Raw genomic sequence first — 22,209 nt, 5'->3', positions numbered from 1 at the left:
TAAAGATTTACAGCCTCAGAAATGCTGTGCAGGGTCACTATGAGTCGGAACCAACTCAACGGCACTTAACAACAACAACAGTATATCTTTGGACTTAGAAATGACGGCAACTCCAAAATGTTTAATGTCTATAACTGAATGAGGAGCAGGCTGGTATTTCAGGGAGAGTGGAGGCTCTATAGAATAAGCACTGTACTGCGAACCGCATGGTCAGCAATTTGAGCACACCAGCAGCTCCATGGCAGAAAGATGAGGCTTTCTGCCCCCACAAAGATTTACAGCTTTAGAAACCCTATACAGGGTCCATTATGAGTCGGAACCAACTCAACAGTAATTTAATATGGTAATTATTCCAGATGAACAAGATTTTTTTTTTTTTTTCTTTTTATATTAGGCTAAGTTATGCAAAAGGAGCTCTGGGAGTGTCATGGTTACGAATTGGGATGATAACCTCAAGGTCGGCAGTTTGAAACTACCAGCCGTACTGTAAGGGAAATATGAGGCTTTCTGCTCCTGTAAAGATTTACAGCCTCAGAAACCCTGTGCAGGGACACTATGAGTTGGAACTGACTCCACGGTACTTAAAAACAAGTTACGCAAAATTCAAATAGCACGAAAAACATATATTAATAAAGTATGACAAATATAAAGTCTAACCTTATCCATGCTGAATAAGGCCTGGTATTGAGGAATGACAGCATTACGTGGCTCAGTTAGTATTTGTACAAGTGTTTTCTCATCTAAGCTATGCAAAGGAACTACCACAGGTAACCGTCCCACAAACTCAGGAATCATGCCAAATTCAATGAGATCTCTGGCTTCCACATGACGTAACAATCGATCTTTTTCTTCAATGTCTTGGTGAGTATTTGATTCCCCACTTCGATTGGCAAGATCTGCAGCAGCTGCAGCCCTTCTGCCTTTTCCTAAATTAGATGGTGTTCCAAATCCAAGATACTGTCAAAGAAACATTCATATTATAATGAAGTTGCAGGTCAAGTAAGTATTCAAATACGGTATAAAATGCACATAACATACAAACAAAACATAAATTCTGTAGTAAAGCATATTTAGATAAGATACAGTTTTAGATGCTCTGTAATGAGGTCAGAAAAAAATTTTTGTTGCTAAGTAACTTTAGAGATTAAAAAAAAAAAAAAGAAAATTACATAGTAGGTTGAATGATGACTACAAACAGGATGATCCTACTTTATATAAATTAATTACATTAACTCTCAGCTGAAGAAACATACTAGAAAAGTCATTTCCAACTGTTGGCTCATGCAAAGAAGAACAGTAATTAGCAATTCAAAAGACAAAAGGAATTGTAGTTTAGAAACAAAATATATACTAATAAGGCTTCTTCGTAAGACAAGGAAAGTGTTTAAAGGACAAAAGACAGAAGAACATTTAATTCATAAACTGAACTAATGAAAATAGCTTAATAATGAAGGATGAAGAAGACAAAGTCTCATTTCTATGTTGTTACTGTTTTTTTGTTTTGATTAACTAAACAACAATTTGAATCTGTATTCTACTACTTACACTTTGGAATATGAATATATTTACACATGCCATGAAATATTCATATAATCCTAAAGCGTTTTCACCTTATTACCAAAATACTTTTGAGGAAAAAGCCCTGGCCACACATGCATTTCTGTAAGCTACAGAAATAAAAATGTACTTTTAAAACCCAATCTATAAATTCACAATAAAAACTTAAAAAAAACCACACCCAATCTATAGGTCATTAGTCAAGATATAACACTATAAAAGAATATTTTAAAAGGTCAATCGTTATCTCAAACTGTTACAAACATGTCATGTGAGTTTTCTACCTTATGCCAATGAAGTCCTGGTGTGCTAAGATATGCGCTGGGCTGCTGACCACAAAGTCATTGGTTCAAACCTACCAGTCGCTCCTTGGAAACCTTACACAGGTCACTATGAGTCAGAACCAACTTAACAACAGCCACTACAACCTTATGAGAATATTGAAAATGCATTCTAGAATTGTAATCTGTGAATTACAGAATAAAAGGGCCACAAAGAAAAATATCTTGACTGATCAGTACTACAAAAGATGTAGTACTTTCTAACTAGAATCTTAATTATTCTAAAGTTTTAAGTTACTATAAATAAACATTATTGCAGACTTTATCAGGCACCCACTAGCTGCTCCTTAGAGACACTACACAGGGTCACTGTGAGTTGGAACCGACTTGACAGCACTCAACAACAAAAAGTATATGCCAGGTACTGTACCGAGTACTTTATATGCATATCTCATATGACCTTTGCAACTACTCAGTGAAATAGGTTTTATTCTCACTCACATTTTACCAATGATGAAAATAAGATCAGAGAAGTTCAGAATCTCGACCAAGATCTGGTGGCTGTAAGTAGCAAGGCCAAGATTCACACTCAAGTCTGTCTGCCTTCAGAACTGAGAACCTAATTGCTATTAATAACGAACTCTCTAAGAATGAATCCTAGTAAAAGCAGATTACATAAAAACTATAAAGGGAAGTCCCTTAAACTCAGATTATAAAGTTACATGGTTTGTCCAGTCCATCAAGACTCGTATGGTTTCCAAAAGATGGCGTTGTTAGCTGCTCTACAGTTGCTTCTGATGCATAGCGACTCTATGAACAAAAGAACGAAACAGTCCTGCACCATCCTCCCAATTATTGTTACCCTTACACTTACTGCTGCCGCCACTGTGCCAATCCATCTCATTTGGGGTCTTCCTCTTTTTTGCTGACCTTCCACTTAACCAAACGTGATATCCTTTTCCAGGGCTGGGTTCATTCTGAATCTCACCATTCTTGCTTCTAAGGAACATTCTGGCTGTAGTTCTTTCAACACATATTTATTTATTTGTTCTTATGACAGTCCATGGTATTTTGAATATTCTCCAGAAATCAAAAGAAATCAAATCTTTTATGGTCATCCTTATTTGTTATCCAACTTTTACATACATTTGAGGGTATTGAAAATATTGTGGCTTTAGTCAAGCAAACCTTAGTCTTCAAACTGACATCTTTGCTCGTGAACATTTTTTGGGGGGTGGTTTATGTACAGGTTCCTAATGAGCACACTTAAATGTTCTAGAATACCCATTCTTCGCAATATTATCCATAGCTTGCATAGATCCACACAGTCAAAAGCCTTTGCATATTCAATAAAGCGCAAGTAAACATCTTTCTGGTATTCTGTGCTTTCAGCCAAGATACATCTGATGTCAGCCATGACATCTCTCTCGTTCCACATCCAGTTTGAGTTTTGGCAGTTCCCTGTCAATGTATAATTGGAGCCATTTTTAAATATCTTCAGCAAAATTTTACTTGCATGTTACATTAATGATATTGTTCAATTATTTCCACATTCAATTGGGTCACCTCTCTTTGAAATGGGCACAAATATGGATGTCTTCCAATCAGTGGTCTTCCAAATTTCTTGGCATAGATGAGTGAGCACCTCCAGTGCTACATCAGTTTGTTCAAAGATTTCAATTTGTATTCTGTCAATTTCTAAAGCCTTGTTTTTCACCAATAGCTTCTGTGCAGCTTGGACTTCTTTCTTCAGTACCATTGGTTCTTGATCATATGCTACCTCCTGAAAGGGTTGAACACTGACCATTTATTTTGGTACAGTGATTCTGAATATTCCTTCTATCTTCTTTTGATGCTTTCTGTATCATTCAATTTTTTACACATGGAATTCTTCAATATTGCAAATTGAAGCTTGATTTTTTCTTCAGTTCTTTCAGTCTGAGAAATTCCGAGCATGTGCTTCCCTTTTGATTTTCTAACTTTAGGTCTCTGCACATTTCATTATGATATTTGACTTTGTCTTCTCAAGCTGCCCTTTGAAAATTTCTGTTCAGCTCTTGGACTTCATTTCTTCCATTTCCTTTAGCATCATCATACTGGATAGATAGCAAGCTTCAGAGTCTCTTCTGGCATACATTTTTGTCTTTCTTTCCTGTCTTTTTAATGACCTTTTGCCATTTCCCTGTACAATGTTCTTGATGTCATCCCACAGCTCTTCTGGTCTTCAGTGATTGGTGTCTAATGCATCAAATCTGTTCTAGAAATGATCATTAAATTCAGGTAGGATATGTTCAAGATCATGTTTTGACTCTAGTGGACTTGTTTTAATTTTCTTCAGTTTCAGCCTGACCTTGCATATGAGCAACTAACTGATGGTCTGTTCTACAGTCAGACCCTGGCCTTGTTTTGGATGATGACATTGAGCACATGTCTACCCTCTACCCACAGATGTAGTCAATTTGGTTCCTGTGTATTCCATCTGGCTGGGTCCATGTGTATTAGTCATCTTTTATGATGTTTAAAAATGGTATTTTCAGTGAGTAAGTCATTGGTCTTGAAAAATTCTATCTGTGATCTCCAGCATCATTTCTATCCATATTTTCCAACTATTAAGCCTTCTCTGTTCCCAACTTTTGCATTCCAATCATCAGTAATTATCAATACATCTTGATTGCATGTTTGATCAGTTTCAGACTGAAGAAGTTGATAGAATTATTCAATTTTATTATCACTAGCTTTAGTGGTTGGTGTATAAATGTGAATAACAGTGGTATTAACTATCTTCCTTGTTTGTTGTTGTTAGGCATAATGAAATTATTATATCACAGACAGCATTCTACTTCAAGATAGATCTTGAAATGTTCTTCTTGATGATGAATACTAAGTCACTCCTCCTGAATTTGTTGTTCCTAGCACAGTAAATCATGATTATCAGATTCAAAATGGCCAATATCTGTCCATTGTAGCTCATTAGTGCCTAAGATACCGATTTTTGTGTGTTCTATTTCATTTTTGACAACTTACAATTTTCCTAGATTCATACTTTGTACATTTCATATTCCGATTATTAATAGATGTTTGTAGTTGTTTCTCCTCATTTTGAGTTGTTCCCCCACCGCCCCATCATCAAATGAAAGTCCTGAAAGCTCTACTTCATTTGTATCATCAAGGTTTACTTTGAAGAGGCAGCTCTTCCCCAGTTGGATTTTGAGTGCCTTCCAATCTGAGGGGCTCACCTTTTGACACTATTATCTGACAAGGCTACACTACTATCGTAAGGTTTTCAGTGACTAAATTTTCAGAAGTAGTCTGTCCTCCTTCTTCCTAGCCTGTCTTAGTCTGGAAGCTCAGCTGAAAGCTGTCCTCTGTGGGTGACCCTGCTGGGATTTAAATACTGGTGACATAACTTCCAGTACCACAGCAACACACAAGACATGAGAGTACAAGAAACCAACAGACCAATGGTGGATAAAAGGTTTAAGAACAGTAAAAATGGAGATAGCAATTTTTTGTAGTTTATGTTAATTAGAGGAGCATGGTGGCTCCATAGGATAAAGCACAAGACTGTGAACCACAAAGTGGGCAGTTTGAGCCCACCAGCCACTCCACAGGAGAAATATGAGGCTTTCTGATACCACAGAGATTTAAAAAGCCTTGAAAACCCTGTACAAGGTTGCTATGAATCAGAACTGACTCAGTGGCATTAACAAGTCAATTTTATAATACCATATATTGAAATAGTACCTATGGAAAATTATCCACAAGAGTCTCAAGTCACTACTAAACATTCTACTGAAATTATGGTTTGAGGTTGCACTGCAGGTTAATGTGCTGGACTTCAAGGTTGGTTTGAACCATAAGGTCAGTGGTTCAAGCTCACCAGCTGCTTCTTGAAACCTTATACAGGGTTGCTATGAGTTGGAACTGATTCGACAACACTTAACAACAACACATAAATCTATGTTAGAATAATTTAGACAGGACACATAAGGTTGACATCATACAAGAATATTAACTTTGCTGCACAAGGTTGCGTAACTACGGTATATGACTCTTGCTTCAGTTAACATAAAAGAACTATAAAAGCAATTGTCAGTAACTTTAATTCTGATGTCATACAGATTTTATATGACATGTCAAAATTTTACGAAAGATGACAAGATATCTAAGATCACTTAAATGCCTATTCCACTAATCCTAAGCTGTGTACCTGCGTATTAGTGTACTAGAAAAACAAAATACCTTAAGCCCATTAATTTTAAACATTTAATTGTGACAGGCACTGTGTTAACAAGCCTGCTAAAGTCCTTGTAAAAGAATTTACTGAGAGGGAGAAAACATGAGGGCATTAAAGTATTATATCTGCAATGACAGATGACTGCATAGGGCACTGAGGAAGTAGAAAGGAAGGAAAGGTTCCCCTATTAGGGATGGAGAATAGAAAAGTGACCAAGAAAGTTTTTGAGGAGATGACTAATGACTAACAGGCTGAGTCTTAAAAGATGGACAGGTTATTTGCCACCTGGATTGAGGTACAGAACAACATGAGCAAAGGCAGGAAGAAGAAAACTCAGGACTACTAGCAGTTTCACATGATTGGAATACAGGTATATTATACCTCTGGCTTTCAATAATGGTTGATAAAAACAGCAACATGAATGTTTTTAATCTCTATAAGATGACTAAAGCGACAGAAAAAGGGGAAAAAAACCCATCAAAATGGTTGCCAAAAGAAACTCTTGAAATTTGATGTCTAATGGAGAAAAGCTAAAGCAAAAAGAAATAATGAATAAAGAGAGTTGAACAGAAGACTTCAAAGGACAGCTAGAAAAGACTAAATAAAGTAATACAATGAAATGTGCAAAGACCTAGAGTTAGAATGGCAAAACGGAAGGACTCGCTCAGCATTTCTCAAGCTGAAATAACTGAAGAAAAAATTCAAGCCTCAGGTTGCAATACTGAAGGATCTATGGGGAAAAAACGAATGATGCAGGAAGCATCCAAAGAAAATAGAAGGAATACACAAAGTCACTGTAACAAAAAGAAATGGTTGATGCTCAACCATTTTAAGAGTGAGCATATATAATCAAGAACCAATGGTACTGAGGAAAAAGTCCATGTTGCACTGAAAGCGCTAGCAAAAAACAATGCTCCAGGAATTCACAGAATACAAATTGAAATCTTCAAACAAAGTGATGCAGCACTGGAAGAACCCACTCATCTACGCTAAGAACTTTGGAAGACAGTTACCTGGTCAACCCACTGAAAGAGATTCATATTTGTGCTCATTTCAAAGAGAAGTGATCCAATGGAATGAGGACATCATCACACAATATCATTAATATTACATTTAAGTAAAATTTTGAAGATAATTAAAAAATGGTTGTAGCAGTACAATGACAGAGTCACCAGAAATTCAAGGTAGATTCAGAAGAGGACGTGGAATGACGGATATCATTGCTGACGTTAGAAGGATCTTGGATGAAAGCAGAGAATATACCAGAAAGGTTTACATGTGCTTTGCAGACTATTCAAAGGCATTCGAATGTGTGGATCATGACAAACTATGGACAACACTGCAAAGAATGGGAACTCCAAAAACACTTCATTGTCCTTGTGAGGAACCTGTACATATAGGCCAAGAGGCAGTCATTTGAACAGAACATGGGAATAATGAATGGTTTAAAATCAGGAAAGGTGTGTGTCTGGATTGTATCATTTCACCATACTATTCAATCTATATGTTGAGCAATTAATCCTAGAAACTGGGTTATATGAAGAACTTGGTATCAGGATTGGAGGAAGACCCATTAACAACCTGGGATATGCAGATGATACAACTTTGCTTGCTGGAAGAAAAGAGGACTTGAAATATTGATGAAGATCAAAGACCACAACCTGTAGCATGGATTGTACCTCAATGTAAAGAAAAAAAAAAAAAAAAAATCCTCAAAATTGGGCAATAAACAACATTGTGATAAATGAAGAAAAGAGTGATATTGTCAAACACTTCACAATTTGCCTGAATCCACAAAGCTCATGGAAGCAGCAGCCATGAAATCAAAGGACATATTGTATTAGTCAAATCTGCTGCACAAGACCTCTTTAAAGTATTTGAGAGCAAAGTCACTTTGAGGACTAAGGTGTGCCTGGATCCAAGCCGTGGTATTTTCAGCAGCCTCATATGCATGTGAAAGTTGGACAATGAATAAGGAAGATCACAAAAGAACCAATGCATTTGAATTATGGTGTTGGTGAAGAATTTAAAAGTACTATGTACTGGAAAAAGTACAGCAAGAATGCTCCTTAGAAGCAAGGATGGCAAGACTTCATCTTCATACTTTGGACACATTATCAGGAAGGACCAGTCCCTGAAAAAGGACATCATGCTTGGACAAGTGGAGGGTCAGCAAAAAAGAGGTAAGACTCTCAACAAGATGGACACAGAGGTAGCGACAATAACAACATACATAACAACAATTGTGAGGATTGTGTAGAACCAGGCAGTGCTTCATTTTGTTGTGAATAAGTTCACTATAAGTCAGAACTGATTTGATGGCATCCAACAGCAACAATCTATGACATACTCATTTAGGTAGGGATCTGTTGTTGTTAAGTGCCATCAATTTGGTTCTGACCCATAATGACCCTTTATAGGATTTCCAAGGAGTAGCTGGTGAGCTTGACCTTGAGATTCAAATCAACTTTGCAGTCCAGCGCATTAACCCACAGTACCACACCATGACACCTTAGGTAGGATATTATGTTATATATAAAAGTGTTAGTGTATGGTTATTTTCCAAATACACAAAAAAAGGAAAAATAAGTGTGTTCTAGGCTTGCTGCTACTATATTTGCATTATATTTTACTGTAATCACTCCAAAGTAAATACTGACCTTCAGGATAAGTCAGTTCTAGTTAAAGTTGGGGTTTAAAAAATGTTTGGCAGTATTGGTATGGTTCTGTGAGATGATGCACTGGATCACAAGGTCTGTTTGAACAAAGGTTGGAGGTTCAAATTCACCAGCCACTCAATCCTCAGAAACCCATGCAAGGTGGCTATGAGTTGGAACTGACTCAACGGCAGTTCACAACAACATCAATGTTTAAGGAACACCTGTAAAAATCAAGGGGGTTGACCCCCTTTTCTCTTGGTCCCTAAACTGTCTCCATTTATTTCAGCAATGATCTAGGGTAGACTCTAGACTCTACCAGTAGGGACAATGGAGACAACCTCTTTCTTTGGGGTCCAGTAAAGCAGGCAGCAGGAATGAATAGACATTTTACTGATATAGCAGCTACCTCAAAAAAGAATTCCTTAGATAAACTATAAAATTGAACTTAGTGACAAGATTTATTAGAAACATTCTAATTTCCAACTCTGAAAAAAACAAAAAAACAACCAAGCAAAATGCTAGAAATTTATATTTCAGGTATGCCATAATAAAATGCAAACTCTTAAAAATCCACGACCGGCAGCTATTCAGACATGAGAAGAGAAACTACCTCCGTACATTTAAATGTTGTCTATCCTACTATAATCTTTCAGAAAAACTTACCTTTTCATTTTTCCTCCTGCTGATAATTCTATCTAAACCATTGAAAGCACCAGATGCAACAAACAAGACATTTGTTGTATCAACTTGTACTGTTTCTCCACGTAGCTTGCGAGAATTCTTTTCTGGAACATTGACTATCGTACCTTCAAGTAGTTTTAATAATCCCTAAATAAAGAACAAATGATTTACAACATCATCATATAAGTGCATAAATTATTATACTTTTAATACTGGGATTTAATGGGGAAAGTAATGTATGACTATGGTCAAGAAGCATAACTAAAGAAAATTCCCACATTTCCACAACTAACTTGAAGCTATAATGCATTTGTCACATGAACTAAAAAAAACAAACCTGTTACTGTCAATTTGGGCTCATAGTGACTGCAAGAGAGCGTAGAACTGCCCTATGGGGATTCCAAGGCTGTAATCTTTAAGAAATTAGACTTGTGTACATCTTTCTCCCACAGATTAGCTAGTGGATTCAAACCGCTGACCTTTTGGTACGCAGCCAAGCACTTTAACCACTGCATCATCAGGGACCCTATTTATCACATCAAGAATCTATAAATTTATTTGCATTGGTTATAGGACTCCTGATGCATTATAATTCAGGAAACAGTAAGCCTGAGAGGTTTGTCTTGATAAAAAGCAAAAAACAGTTCTTTCATGATTCTATAAAATGGTACCCACAATGATGGGAACATTCAAAATTTGAAAACAGTTCAAGATTTGTCTTGCACATAAATTCAATTCTAATCCTACTACTAAACTTTTAGAATGCCTGTATTTTTAGATGCCTTTATAAACAAATTATCCAGCACATTTATACATAAGTGTGACCATATCACTCTTCATCTCACAGTCAAGAAAACTGAAATAATTTTCTTCACCCTCATAACTGGTTTCCATTAAATAATTTTCCTCACCCTCACAACTGGTTTCCATTAAAAGGTCAAGTTGGCTAGTAGATCACCATGACTTCAATCATATCTCTCCAAGGAATGAGACACTATTTTTTAATCTTTTAATTAAGTGGAAGGAATTAAAACATGTATATAATTCACTCATGTAATTTTAGAACCAGAACATTTTTCAAGAGTCCTCTGGAAATGTAACGGGGCCTTTGAAGATTAAACTATTTTTACTTTCCTAAGAAAGGTAATTTGATATTTAAAACAGTCAACAATTTTATCTTAGAATCAGGATTACATTAAAATGGTGTATTGAGTTCAGGGTAGGATAAACCAAACAGAATCTAACTGAATGGGAAACCAAACGTACAATATTTGGGAGCATGATGTATCCCCTTTCTTTTAGTGGGCTTGAACAAAATATTCAACTGCTTACTTGCTGAACGCCTTCTCCACCTACATCCCGTAACTGATGAATGCCTGGCACACTGCCAATCTTATCTACTTCATCCAGAAAGACAATTCCTATAATTTAAGGAGGATTCTATTTATAATGTGAAAAATATATACACAAGATAACCTCAGGTTTAAAAGACTAGGTAGCTAGAGAGCAAGGTTATTCAACGCTTCATCCTTAATATATGCAATGATTTGATATTATAAATACACACTATCTCTCCCATTCATTATTTTGTGCAAATGTTTTATATTTTATAGAGTATTATTTGGGAATGATAACTAATTTGACAATAGTTACCTAGTTTACCAATATTTCCAGGTTCATACTTCTAGGAAGCTGAGGCATAGTGTGGAAGCTGGAAGTGTATGCAATGGTGGTATTAGCAAAACTTCAAGTTGCTCTTCCTCACCTATATTGTTGCTGTTTAGGGGCTCAAAAAGTTTGTGGAAAAATTCCACTGTCTTTTAATTCCATTTTTCCATGAACTTTTTGAAGCCTTTCATATATTCTTATCTTACAGGAATGTATGTAGAAAGCTGTTAAGCTCTTCATGTGAACAGGACAGATGAGAGCTGGTGAAAAGACGAGGCAGCAGCTATGACAGCCTGTAGTCATTAAGCTGAACTGTTTCTACACTCATATTGCTCTCGCCTACCCTTGCCCCCACCATGCCCCAGCAATCTAGGAAATGAGTCAGAGCAGAGAAAACAGTGACAATAGTAAGGAACCAGTGGAATTATCATTTGGTCTTTTTACCCTGGCTGTCATCTTAGTGACAATAAGGCAAAAAATGTAACCCTTATTTAGAGTGTTAAAAATGTCTAAGAGGTACTTTTATATAACTACAGAATTTTAGTCCTTGACTCAAAGTATTATCTCAATATAAATATTTCTTATTAATAAATTACATTGCCAACAGACTGTATCTGGGGACAAACAAGCTATGCTGAAAACATACCTTGTTGTGCCTTTTCTACATTATAATTGGCATCTTGGAGCAGTTTGGCAATCACAGATTCAATATCTTCACCTACATAGCCAGCCTGAGTCAAAGTCGTACAGTCACAGATAGCAAAAGGGACATCCAGACATTTAGCTAGTGTTTGCGCCAGCAGAGTTTTACCTACAAATACAAACAATCACTAAAAGTTTACGAGAAATATGTTGGCACACATTTTTACTACAAAAAATGCAAAACAGACTTGCAGCAGTATATAAAAATTGCTATTGCATCTTTTCTCTATTATTGTGACATACTGGTGTTTACATATTTTCATAAATTCTGTTAATATTTTAAAGATTAGTCTGATAAGCAACAGCAATGCTTCAAATTCCATTTGAAGCTTATGCAGGAACATTGATAATACAAGGGGCTTCAAAAAGCTGGAGATGGAACTAAACGTTAACAGAATTTTTCCATTAATGTTTTGAAGCTCCCTCATATATCCATAAGATTGTCCATATTTTCTTCTAAAGAGCCAGAATCCCCCAATCACAAGACACAAGGTATAGAGTCATTTACATTCTACTAAAAAAAAAGTTTTTTCAAGAAGTTAATTTACCTGACCCAGTTGGTCCAAGCAGCAAAATATTACTTTTTTCAAGTTTTATGTCATCATGAGAAGAATCCAACACTTCACCTCCTCGTTTTTCCTGAGGTACTTGTTGATTTACCTGTTGCTGCATTGATGCCCCTAATGCATTACCATGTGGACTAATTCCAGCAATCTGAAGCAATTCTGAAAAAATGTCAAAAGAATTACTAGAGCTTCATTTGCACTCACTTGAAGAGATTCCCAATAAAACCCTCTCTAAAAGCAAACATCCATTTAGGAAAATTTAAATTTTTTGACCCTCTATCCTACCTAAAAAGCAAAAGGAAAACTTAAATTATCTAGTGACAAATGTACAATACATAATGACCATTATGTATTATAGAAGGAACTTCAAGTAGATTATTTACATTGTCCTTTGTGTTACTGTTTCCTAGTCTATAAAATGGCAGTAATACCTGTCTTATCATTTCAATTACATGGATGGAAAAGGGGTAAAATAAAACACAATTGATTTGAAGGTACTGTAAAAGATTAACAAAGATATATACTAATTCCTCCAGAATTAATGCAAAGAAGCAGAGTATAGAGAGAGGGAGAGCGGTACTGAATGGAGAATTAGGTAACTTGGTCTGGAGTTTTCTATTCTGTGGCTGCAAAGCTATGGGACCATGACAAGCTACTAAACTTTCCTTGGCCTACTTCCTATCTGTAAAGTGAAACTACAGAAACAGATGACCTCTCCTTCCAGATCTAAAAATTATTCTATTCTGTAAATCTAGCAGAGAAACCAAATATGGTAAATCTGACTATTCCCAATACGATCTGAATCTACGATCTTATAGAATCTCAACTGGATCTTTCTAGTCCCTCTAACAGAGACACAACACCTAACTAAATGCGCTCTGATACAGCTGGTGAAGCATCAGTTTATCAACTGCATTCAAACAAAAATTATCTTTATTCGTGTTCTCTCTTGCCTTGGGGAAAGAATCCAAATAGTCTTTTCAGATTATCTGACTTGTAAATATCCAAATTGTACCTGGTTCTCTGCATTTTTGGGATATCTATCCTGGTGTGGTGCTGTAGGATAAGCACTAAACTGAGAACTACAAGGTAGGCAGTTCAAACTTAAAGCTGCTCCTTGGAAAACCTATACAAGGTTGCCATGAGTCAGAACCACTTAACAATAACATAATCATATAATACATGTTTACAGTCTCTGAATTTATTAATAGATTGTTTCTAATACATGGGTCAAGAATATCAGTACTTTCCAATGTATTGTTATTTTAAACAAGAGACATAACTATGATTAAGGTTCTATTCCATCTGGCTGTCACTTTTAGACTACCTTAGGACCATAATATTTAATGTAAGGGTTATTATACTTATAAAAAATAATAGGTATTCTATAAAAATTTGAATTTAATTAAATCTTGACACACCTGAGGGTTAATAAATAGTGAATAATTTACAATACTATGTCTCATTACAATCCACAGAAGAAAAAAAGTACAGTCTCCTGTATCAGTTCAGTTGTTTAACTAGGTGTTACTGTAAAATTTTAATTTCAGCATAATCTAGTTCATTAATTGTGCCAATATAGGAAGAGGCTTGGCTCAAGTTTTGCTCTGTCTAAAGGGGAAATAATGATTTAGGTGAATAATTTGAAAAAAATTACAAGAGACATTATTAACTACAGTGGAACCCATTTATTTAACTTACTCATTGATTAAGTTTAAAAGAATTTAAATAATACCGAGGATTCTGGCTGTCATTCTATTTTATGAGTTTATAATACTCTAGAGTACAACTGAGATGACTCTTCTGTTTTATGGTCCTATCACACTGCATATTCTCTACAATGAAAAGGACTATGATTCAGCAGTCTCAAGTAGAGGTCAGATGCAGAGAGCTCACTAGCTGTGTGGCCCTGGGCAAATTACTTAAAATGTCTGGGCTTCAGTTTTGCCATCTGTAAAATGGCAGTGAGAATAGTAGTTTCTATCTTACAGGGCTTAGGGAAGATTAAGCAATATATACCATACACTTAGAACAGTGCCCATCAGATTGTTTTACAAGTACTATAGAAGAATTTACTATTGTTATTGCTATTTTTCTAGTGTTTACTTATTTGTACACCACAGTCATTAAACACAAGCTATTTTATCTGATCCTTAATGTAAGAAACAACATATGTCCCAATGATAAAGAAAACCCAGTTTGTTTATCAGTTTCACTAAAACAGTGTGTGATGGTCTCTAACATGTGATTTCCAAGAGACTTTAAGAATAATTTTGACTATATATGATTTTGGTCCAATGCCCAAATTTATAACTGAAAATCCCACATTAACAAACCAGCAACAAAGCCACTGTCATTGAGTCACCTGAGAACACCCTTACACTGGGTTTCCAAGACCGGAAACCTTTATGGGAGCAGACAGCCTCAGCTTCCTCCCACAGAGTAGTTGATGGGTTTGAATGGAAGGAAAAGATTAAACTGTACATAAAAGTAAATTATAGTTAAGCTTTCAAATACTCATTTCCAAGTCAATCAATATACTTACAAATTCTTTTTACCTAAATTCTTAAAACACTGTTACTTGTTAACATTTCCATTATATCAAATCAGTACATGTGTCACATTATTTCTTTCAGCATATTCAATATAGCCTTTTCTTTACTAATTCATACTGATTTCAGCAGCCATCACATCTAACTTTTATAGTATTTACTATACATTGAATTCTTTTTATAAATTATAAAGGCACCTAGAGTTTATCATTTAGATCTTACTTTCTTATATGTAGTCTAATTCTACTCTATTTACTATACTTCTTAATTTTACTCTGCACAGTATAATCATATTTCCATATAATTTAAGACAACTGGGGATGATGTAATTCTATTTTATGTAATAAAATTCATGGCAGTGTTGATAAATTAAGTATGTTTTTCTAATGATTAGTCCTTTGTTGTTGTTAAGTGCTATTGAGCTGGTTCCAACTCAGCGACCCCATATAGTGTTTCTGAAGAATGTCTGGTGCGTTTGAACCATTGACCTAGTGGTTAGTAGTCCAGTGCTTATCCTACAGTGCCACACTAGGAATTGTGTGCATACATGTTGCTGTTATGAAGTGTCTTACATTGTGCTTCAGTTTTCTTACCTGTAAAATGGGTATGAGAATAATAGTTTCTATCTTACATGGTTTGAACACTTAACAACAACATAATTATTTACAGAGGGAAAGCAATATATAATACTTTATATTTCTCTAAATTATGCTTTAAAAAGAAACAGTGTAATAGAAATGATATAATTAAGTAGCTGAAATAATCCAACATATACAACTATACAAATTAACTACAAAAAACGACCCCAAAGTTATACCTTATATGGCAAGCACATTTAAACAATGTGTATCTTTCTTTGGTAATACACAGGAATACATGACTACTATCACTACTGCTGACACACTTATCTAAGGTAAATCTCAAAAGGAAGAATGATTACAGAGGAGGACCTAAGAAGAGGTCACTTACTTGTAAATCTGTACTCATCCTCCCGTCTTCTGATTTCTAACTCTAAGAAAGAGGATGAAAATGGCAACATGAAAATAAAACAAGCTTGTTTAGTTTGGAGGAACAAATAAGGAGTACCCCATTTCTTGCCCTCTTCCAAACAAATTTAAAGGATGTGTTCATTATAATAGTTTTCAGCTTATCATATTATGAAAGAACCTATAAGTGTCACAATTTCTATATTTAAAAATAAAACAAAATGCTAAATGATGGCTATCTAGGATCTAAAAGTTACACTTTTTCCAATACAAAGTTGGTATTTATTTTAAGAAGAGAGTAGTTATAATTTAAATCTTCAATAAAATAAGAATTAAACCCCTTACATTATACATACCATATAACCATTTGTCTTTCAGCCCCTGGAATAGTATTGTAAGTACTGTTTTGTTCACTGAATGAACCAGAAAAATGATAGAGCTATTTTTAGAACTATGTTGTTGTCAGGTACCATCAAGTCCATTCAGACTCAAAGTGACTGTATATCCAACACCGTGTGGTCCTGCACCATCTTCACAATTGTTGTTTGAGCTCATTTTTGCAGTCACTATGTCAGTTCATCTCACCGAAGGGCTTCTGCTCTTTAGTGACCCTTTACTTAACCAAGGGTAACATCCTTCTCTAGTAACTGGCCCTTTCTGATAATATGTCCAATGATAAAGTCTCGCCATCCTTACTTCTTAGGATACTTCTTCCAGGACAGATGTTTGTTCTTTGGCAGTCTATGGTAATTTCAATATTCTTTGCCAACACCATAATTCAAATGTATCGATGGAGTCCTGGTGTGGTGCTGTGGGTTAATGCGCCAGACTGCAAAGCCACTTGAACTGCAAGGTCGGCAGTTTAAGCTTACCAGCTTCTCCTCGGAAACCCTATACAGGGTCACTATGGGTCGGAACCGACTCTGTGGCACTTAACAACAACAATCTTCTCTAGTTTTCCTTATTCACTGTCCAACATTCACATGCATATGAATTGACTGAAAAGACCATGACTTGGGCCAGGCACATCTTAGTCCTAAAGCAACATCTTTGCTCTTTAATGCTTTAAAGAGTTCTTTTGCAGAAGATATACCCAATGCAATAAGTCATGTGAGTTCTTGATTGCTGCTTCCATTGGCAGTGATTGTGGATCCGAAATAAAATCCTTGACAACTTCAATCTTCTCCATATTTCATGATAGTGTTTATTCCAGTTGTGAGTATTTCTGTTTGCTTTACATTGATGTATAAACCATACTGAAGGCTGTAGTCTTCAATCTTCATCAGTAAGTGTTTCAAGTCCTCTTCACTTTCAGCAAGCAAAGTTTTGTCATCTGCATATTACAAGTCGTTAATGAGTCTTCTTTCAATCCTTATGCTGCTGTTCTTCGTAGTCCAATTCATTGGATTATTTGCTCAGCATACAAATTGATGAGAGGATACAAGCTTTCCTGAATTGAAACCTCTCAGTATCCCCTGCTTGTTTGGTTGACTGCCTCTTGTCTATGTATGTATATGTTTTCAAATGAGCATAATTAACTGTTCTTTGCAATGTTACCCATAGTTTGTTATGATCCACATAGTCAAATGTCTTTAGAGTCAATACAACACAGGTAAACATCTTTGTGGTATTCTCTGCTTTTAGCCAACATCCACCTAATAATAGTTAGGATATTCCTCAGTCCATATCCTCTTCTGAATTCAGACTGAATTTCTGGCAACTCCATATTGATATATTGCTGCAACCCTTCTTAAATTATCTTCAGCAAAATCTTACTTTCATATGACATTACTATATTGTTCGGTATTTTAGGAATTCTATTGTATTGACAATTATAGATAGCGCTAACTGAACCTTCAAGCAAGGTTCCAAATCTCCCATTTGTTATGATTTATATTTTCAAAAAACAATCGGTACTGCTATATAGCTGTTTTGAAGTAGTTTGACAAGTGTTTTCATTGAAATCAGCTATATATTTAAGTAGTTACTGAAAGTAATCAATAGGTGTTGTGGTGATGTTGCTAAGTGTCTTTGAGTCGGTTCCGACCCATAGTGACCCTGTATAGGTGTATAGGGTTTCCGAGGAGTAGTTGGTGAGCTTGAACCACAGACCTTGCGTTTAAAGCTACTTTGCAGTCTAGTGCATTAACCCATAGCGCCACACCAGGACGTATTTTTATTAACTTAGTTAATTAAGCTGCAAGCATTTAGCAGAACTCTCTCAAGTAATAAAGTGATAGTTAAAAGTATCTAAAATGATCAATTATAAGTCTAAATCAGAGTTCTTTAATCACCAAAATAAAACCTTAAATATCTCTATCTTAGTGTATTTATATTATTTTTTATAAGATCATTCTACTAATACACATTATTGTCTATATCAAGTTGAGATTATGAAGTATACTAGTGGTTCAGAATCTATTATTTATAGAAATTTACCATTATCCTTAGACTCTACAGCTGGGTTCACAAAGAGTGATGGATATACTGTACAACAGTTACTATCTCCATATCTCTCCAACTTGGGCAAATGAAATTCTGTATCCTAAACCCAAAAGAGAAAAACTTACGAGTAGTATAGTGCATTGTTGTCATCCAATCATGGTCAACAATGACCTCTCAATCTCTCCCCCAGTGGCTGTCAAATATTTTTTGAGACACTCTATAAGTGAAAACAAAAGTTTCAAGAACACTTACCTTAACTACAAATTAATTCATCTGAAATTGTCTATTCTCACCTATTATACTTTTTAGAAAAATGCTATTGGCAACCAACCAAAACGTTTACATAACCCACTATAGGAAAATGACATCCAACTTGAAAAACACTGTACATTCTAAGACCAAGCAAAGAGTTACAAATAAAGATTACCTCTATGCAAAGTAATCTCTGTTTTGGTTAAGTCTCAAAAATACTAACCTCTAGGTGTTAACGATGTCTGCTTCTCAACCTCTGCTTGTTGTCTCAGATTAGCTGGGATATTATTATATATTCTCTTATAGTGATTGTACACAGCAACTGAAAGCACCTTCTTAGCAAAAGACTGACCAACAACATACTTGTCGAGGTAGTTGTAAATCTGAAAAATGATAGGTATGATTAATTCACTATGAGTTAGCATAAAAACAAAGGAACACTGGTGCTGTAGTGGGTTACACATTGGGTTGCTCATCAAAGGGTCAGCGATTTGAACCCACCAGTTGCTCTGTGAGAGAAAAAATGAAGCTGATTTCCTCCTGTAAAAAGATTTACAGTCTCAGAAACCCAAAGGGGCAGTACTGCTCTACCCTAAAGGGTCACTGTAAGTCAGATTCGACTCAGTGGCAGTAGATAGCTGTTGCTGTTAAGTGCCTTCGAGTTGGTGCCAACTCATAAAGACCCTGTATAGGGCTTCCAAGAAGCAGCTACTGGGTGTGTAATGCTCAGATTATGGTTAGCAGTCCAGTGCTTATTCCACAGTGCCACACTAGGACTCCGGTAGGCAGGTTGGTATAGTTGTTAAGTGCTGTCAAGTCAGGTTCCGACCCATAGCGACCCTGTACAGGAGTTCTGAGGAACAGCTGGTGAGCTTGAACCACCAATGTTGTAGTTCAAATGGCTTTGCAGTCTGGTGCATTAACCCACAGAGCCACACCAGGACTCCATCCAGTAGGCAGGTAGTTAGCACAAAAACACACATTTAAAAGTTAAATATTGAGCATATTTGCCTACAGTTTTAAATTTGACTACAGATATTCATTAAAAGCAAAATGCCATGGGTATGATATATTATATAGCAATGATTCAAAGACCATTTAGAGTTTATACTGTGAACAAAAAACAATTCCTATGTTCTCTAGTTTAACAAACTATCTCCATGTGCTACTGATATTATTCCTAGTCTATAAATATTGCTATTGAGCTTACATTTTTTTTCTTTCTTATTTGGGGGGGCATGGGTAGGTGAGGATTGAGGGTTAGGGTTACGACTATGGCTAGATCTAGGCTGACCCAGGACTTCGTGTACTGTTAAAGTTATAGTTAGAACTAGGGTTAGTGTTGGGGTAAGGGTTAGACTAGGGCTAGGAGTAAGGTTTGGTCTAATTTTTAGGGTTATAGCAGGTTTATTTTTATTTATTTTTTAATATTAATTTTTTTAAGAAGTTAGTAGTATTAAAGTCACTTAGATTAGCTAGCTACACATACCATCATGAGTTAAAGGCATTACTTGTTAATAAATTATTAACTTAAAACTTGTGTACACCTCTCTCAATCACATAATACAAAATAATATATTATAAATTACAGTTTAGAAAAAAGAATCATACAGTCAAAAGCCATTATACTACCAGTATCAGTGCACTTTCATAATCAGAAATTAACATTTCGTTTTTCACTTAGATACTAATATTAAAGCTAGTCAGTCAGTTACATAGCAATCTAAAAGCTTTAGTCTAAACTAAAGCTCTATGTCATACTTCAAACTTGCCAAGAGTTTGAAATCTGGGGCAAATCTCTTCAGCTTTTCGTGAATAGAAATGAACTATGAATATTTACTAACTCTTGAAAATAATTTTCTAGAACTTCAACTCATAAGTCTAATGCCTATAAAAATTAATAGATAATATGAACCTTAATGGCTACATTTTCCATTATTTATTACAATACTTGTTTTTACACGAGAAACACACGTAGTCACATTTTTGCTGACACAGAGTTTATTATAGGTGTTAAAAATATTTTTCATTCCTTATAAGTAATATCCATGAATTAATAAATCTGCCACAGCACATTTGAAGGTAAAGACAAATGTACTTGACTTTGAGCATGGAAGAAGAAAGCTACACTGAGGAAGAGGGTAAGAAATAATCTAAGTACACAAACATCTAGACATGGCTGGAGCAAAAGGCACACAGTCAGGGGACAGAGGGCATACACTGAGCCCCCACTCCATATGAGAGACCTGGAAAGAAGCCACAACACAAAAGTAACAATGCTATACAGGGGAGCACTTGCACCCTGGACACAAATATTTACTTGTTACACAGTAAGCTTGAAGCCAGTTTTACCACAAAATAGGCTAATTTAAAGGGGAAAACTGCCATTTGGTGTTATTTGTTATTGTTGTTAAGTGCCATTGTGTTGGTTCTGACCCACAGCGACCTTATACAGGGTTTCCGAGGAGCAACCAGCGAGCTTGTACCGCCAACCCTGAGGTTCAAACCAACTTTGTAGTCTAGCACACTAATCCACAGCGCCACACCAGAACACCATTGCCCAAAATTACAAAATAAATTCATAGATGCTATATCGTAATATTATTCTTTTAGATTGACTTAACATTTTATTGTGAACTGGGTGAAGGTTTACATAGCTGATCATTTTCCATTCAACAATTCATATACATTTTGTTTCATCTCATTGACTGTAATCCCCGTAAGGCAATATCACTTATCCCACTTCCTCACTCCTCCTCCTTTTCTAACCCTTCCTGCTTTCAAAAGTTTGTCCTTGGGTAAAAACTGTCAACTGCAAATGGCTGATTACTTAAGGTACACATACCTTCCTCCTATTATTGTTTCCATAGAGACCTGTCTGTTGTTTGGCTGAAACCTGCGCCATGATGATGAGTTCATTTTGAAATCTGAAGGGTGACTAAGGGCCACAATCTCAGGGGGTCCACCAGTCTTTGACCAATAAACCTGGCCTTATGATTTTATTTTGTTTCACATTTTCATCCTACTCTATCCAGGACCTTCTAATGCAATGATCCCATTCAGAGCATTGGCAGTGGTAGCTGGGCACCATCTAGTTCTACCGGTCTCTGGGTCATGGAGACTCATGCTCCAGTTTCTGCTAGTCCATTGAACTAGTTGATCAATATTACTTTAACAGTCATCTAACTATATTTCGTTGTTACTGAATGCAGTAATCATGTTAATGGGGGGAAAGCAGTGGATTCCATATGTAAATTCTAAATATCAGGTATCAATAACTTAGCTGTACATAGTCCTATTATGAATTTATAATATTTGTTTCTATACTAGTATTGTTGTTGTTGTTAAGTGGCATCGAGCCGATGCCGACCCATAGCAACCCTGTATTGGGTTCCCAAGGAACAGCTGGTGAGTTTGAACCACCAACCTTTGCAGTTCAAATGACTTTGCAGTCTGATGCATTAGGCCACAGCAACACACCAGGACTCCATACTAGTATTGTTGTTGTTGTTAAGTACCATGGAGTCGGTTCCAACTCATAGTGACCCTAAACACAGTTTCTGAGGCTGTAAATCTTTACGGGAGCAGAAAGCCTCATCTTTCTCCCGTGGAACGGCTGGTA

At 35.9% G+C, this 22,209-nt stretch overlaps 1 protein-coding gene across 1 annotated transcript in view; it reads right to left on the bottom strand.

The window, feature by feature from the left end:
* Positions 1 to 22,209, bottom strand: part of CLPX (caseinolytic mitochondrial matrix peptidase chaperone subunit) — a 61,115-nt gene that overhangs the window by 5,139 nt on the left and 33,767 nt on the right. The window contains exons 5-11 of the mRNA XM_006831531.1: positions 18,811 to 18,970; positions 15,874 to 15,915; positions 12,335 to 12,511; positions 11,731 to 11,895; positions 10,749 to 10,837; positions 9,399 to 9,563; positions 658 to 957 (exon numbers count right to left, since the gene is read on the bottom strand). Coding sequence (XP_006831594.1) covers positions 658 to 957; positions 9,399 to 9,563; positions 10,749 to 10,837; positions 11,731 to 11,895; positions 12,335 to 12,511; positions 15,874 to 15,915; positions 18,811 to 18,970 — 1,098 coding nt within the window. The remainder of the gene's footprint in view (positions 1 to 657; positions 958 to 9,398; positions 9,564 to 10,748; positions 10,838 to 11,730; positions 11,896 to 12,334; positions 12,512 to 15,873; positions 15,916 to 18,810; positions 18,971 to 22,209) is intronic.

This window comes from Chrysochloris asiatica, unplaced genomic scaffold (genome assembly GCF_000296735.1).
Source record: "Chrysochloris asiatica unplaced genomic scaffold, ChrAsi1.0 scaffold00004, whole genome shotgun sequence".
Classification (NCBI taxonomy): domain Eukaryota; kingdom Metazoa; phylum Chordata; class Mammalia; order Afrosoricida; family Chrysochloridae; genus Chrysochloris; species Chrysochloris asiatica.
The sequence above is the reverse complement of the archived record's forward strand: the minus strand, read 5'-3'. Positions and strand labels throughout refer to the sequence as shown.